Below are 3,303 nucleotides of genomic sequence, written 5' to 3'. Positions count from 1 at the left end.
TCGTTTTATTGCAAAAAAGCGAAATCATCATGGGTTCTAGTCAAACTATAGCATTTGGAACCCTCATAGTTTTTAGTTGAAATATATCAGAAATGGACCTCAATTTAATTCTAGTTTTTTTTTTATGAAATTGACCTATACTGGACCATACGTAGTCAGTCGATAACAAGTATGAATAAGTCATGAAGAAGTTACAGGTCGATTGTGATAATATAATGATACTAAAACCTGTGACAAGCTTCTGCCCAAGTCTGCGCGCTGGACAGTCGCCGCCTTGTCCGCCGGAGCCTGCGACACTGGTCGACGTGCACGGCAGCGGGGTGATATTAAAGCCGTCACTTAAGACAGGACGAGGCTAGAATTGCCGATCACGCAACCGGGCAAGCGGAGCGTAATCAACGCTTCTAAGTCGTACTTGTTTGTACTGCAAGACAACTTAATTGCAGAGAAGAGACGCACGAATGCGGTTATTATACGCGACAATTAAAACACGCGACTATAAAGCGGATGCGATGCGTGGAGACCGCGACTCGCAGCGAATATACTGAGATGCAGCGCGGTCCAGCTGTGGGACTGTTGCTGGTGGTCGCTGCGTTGCTGGGCTCGCAACGCGGCGCCAGTGGCTCCCAGGAGATCATGAAGAACATGTCTGTGAACTTCGTGAAGGCATTGAACGTTTGTAAGAAGGAGGTAAATATGTTACGTGAATTAATAAGTAACAAGGTTCTTTTCACGTTGGTATCCAAACAATCTGTCCCGTTTATGCGAGGTCAAGCGGTCGGAGTAATTGCACATATTATATTTAACCTTTAATTTTATTCACTTTAAATTTTATCCCGCGAAATTTGATTTTATTGAACTAATAACATGTACGACTAAACATCTCAAGACGGCCCGGATAAATGCGCATTTTTGAAACCCTGTTTAGCTCCGTGATGTTACGGCTGTCGCTTATAGATTAAATCCCTCTGCCAGCGCTGCTAGTTTAGCAAGTTTTCTTGAATTTTTTTATAGGAAAATCTCCCGGACAGTATCAATTCGGATTTCATTAACTTTTGGAAAGAGGATCATCTGCTGACCAACCGATTATCCGGCTGCGCCATCATCTGCCTGGCCAAGAAGCTCGACCTCATAGATTCGTCAGAAAACTTCCACCACGGCAACGCCGAGGAGTATGCCAAGACACACGGAGCTGGTGAGGCTCAATTTATTTTTCTGGAAAGTAAAATCGCACCGCTTTATGGCTTTCCGACGTGGTTATTTACAAAGGACTTTATAAAAAGGCCAAAGTCAGAGAGCAATGGACAGAGCTATGTCTGGAGTTTCACTTCGAAATGGAACCAGAAAATGGTAGATCGGCAGAGGAACTAAGGTTGCCGACGAAGCTCAAAGAATTAATCGTCTGAAAGTACATCAACAGCTGTTGGCTACGAAAGGTCCTTCACTAGGTTGGACCGGGAACAAATTTAAAGTCGGGCACAGTCGTTCGATACTGGCTGCGCGAGACAGAGCTTCGTGGCGATCTCCTTAAAGGTCTATGCCTTGCAGTAGGCGTCTACCTGTTGATAATAGGATGTAAAGTCGTACGGCGGCTAAACAAAATTATAAATAAAGTTATTAATATAAAATTGTACTTTGGCATCGTGTTAATGCAATGCGGATTGATTAGACGAGGCGACGGCGAAGCAGCTGGTGGGCTTGCTGCACCGCTGCGAGAGCGAGCAAGACGACGGCACGGACCCCTGCGAGGCCACGGTGCAGGTCGTCAACTGCTACAAGGCGCACATACACGAGCTGGGCTGGGCGCCCGACGTCAGCCTTCTCATCGCAGAGTTACTCACCGAGGTTTAATCGCGGCTCCACCAGCTAAACGAACCATATAACGAACCTGCAACGGCCCCATCGAATCATTGTTTAAAAAGCATTTGTTAAAAGCAAAAAATATTTCTGAGAAGTAATAATTAGCGCAAGAAGATGTATCGATTGCTCTAAATATCTATAATACTGTTACTGTCATAAAAAGGTTTATTATTTATTTATATCACTAGTTAAGGTTAATGCGGTGGAGGATAGCTGGTCTGTGCTTCCAAGTTATTATTAAACGCTTGTGATGCAGCTTTATTTTACTTAAATACATTCATATATCATAATTCACTTACTAAATGATTAGATGTAAGGGATCGAAAAGATTAATGTCCGCTAAGCTGGATACTTCGTTGTTTTAATATCGTCAACAACATCATAATTTAGAACATAGAACGTTCCTTATATCTCTGTTCACTAGCTGTTGTATTTGGGTAGTGCGTGGTACCTTGTCATTTTACGTTGTACCATTTATTTGTGACGGTACTAAGATATATACCCTTCATTGCCGTTACCATTTCATTGCCAGCTTTATTGCTGGCGTTCTCGGAGTTGTGTGCTAAAAACAATGGTAAACGGCTTAGGCTGGGAACGCTTGACGAATGGAATTGCTATTCCATTCGTCAAGCGTTCCCAAGGTACATTCTTCCCGGATGCCGTCGCGGCCTACCGCGCGCTCCGTAGCATGGAGGTGGACGCGGTCTTGGTCCAGCTCTTCACGGGGCACGGGGGGTTCTCTGAGTACTTTCATAGGATTAGTGCTTCTGTGAACCGAGCGTGGACCAGACCGCGATCCACCTGGTAGCAGAATGTCTCGCATTTGGTGGGCTCCGACATGAAGAACCGAATGAAGGCTAGGCAAAAATATGGAGGAGGCAACACTTGCTTGAAATACAAAACCCTGTTCCCAATTAAATAGGGGGTGAAAGGAGAGGTCCCCAATAGCGGGGGCCAAAAAAATATATCAAAACAATAAATGCACAGCTCTACACGAGTAGAGCGCTTTGCTACGTGCGAACCTCTTCAAGCAACTGGTACGCGCCCTACCAGCTTTATTATGTTTTAAGTTCACGAATCCTTCCGCTCCTTGAACTCTGCTCTGATGAAGCTGTAAAAGCCTTTGGGCTAACAACATTAATATCAACAGAGAATAAGTAAGCTTTATTATGTCGCTTATAATTCCTACTTCGCAAATGTATGGACGGCGATTGTAAATACAATAATAACATAACAGTATGTTTACTTATCATATACGACATAAATTGGGACGTAGACTGTTTTACATTACATTTTTATTAAGTTACAACATAACTTATTATTTCTACCGTTCTTCAAGTCGTAAGCCTTTTTGAAGAGCTTTTTCTCATTCAGGCTCTGCGTAGGTATATTGTATATGTATAATGTTTTCTTTGTTCGCTGTGCCAGTTATGATGGGTAAAA

At 43.4% G+C, this 3,303-nt stretch overlaps 1 protein-coding gene across 1 annotated transcript; it reads left to right on the top strand.

The window, feature by feature from the left end:
* The first annotated feature begins 636 nt into the window (after window positions 1-636).
* On the top strand, window positions 637-1,851 carry LOC137921563 (pheromone-binding protein-like). Its single transcript, XM_068764360.1, has 3 exons — window positions 637-690; window positions 1,015-1,195; window positions 1,670-1,851. Exons 1-3 carry the CDS (start codon window positions 637-639, stop codon window positions 1,849-1,851), a joined length of 417 nt encoding a protein of 138 aa, XP_068620461.1.
* The last annotated feature ends 1,452 nt before the right edge of the window (window positions 1,852-3,303 follow it).

The sequence above is a fragment of the Battus philenor genome, unplaced genomic scaffold, assembly GCF_028537555.1.
Source record: "Battus philenor isolate CCGP_79_NKW_IND1 unplaced genomic scaffold, ilBatPhil1.0.hap1 SCAF_19, whole genome shotgun sequence".
Lineage (NCBI taxonomy): Eukaryota > Metazoa > Arthropoda > Insecta > Lepidoptera > Papilionidae > Battus > Battus philenor.
This window is presented reverse-complemented; position numbering and strand designations above follow the sequence as displayed.

Coding starts and splice junctions, on each gene's coding strand:
- LOC137921563 (XM_068764360.1), top strand. CDS start 637: ATGAAGAACATGTCTGTGAACTTCGTGAAGGCATTGAACGTTTGTAAG. Junction 691..1,014: donor TGAACGTTTGTAAGAAGGAG/GTAAATATGTTA, acceptor ATTTTTTTATAG/GAAAATCTCCCGGACAGTAT. Junction 1,196..1,669: donor TGCCAAGACACACGGAGCTG/GTGAGGCTCAAT, acceptor CGGATTGATTAG/ACGAGGCGACGGCGAAGCAG.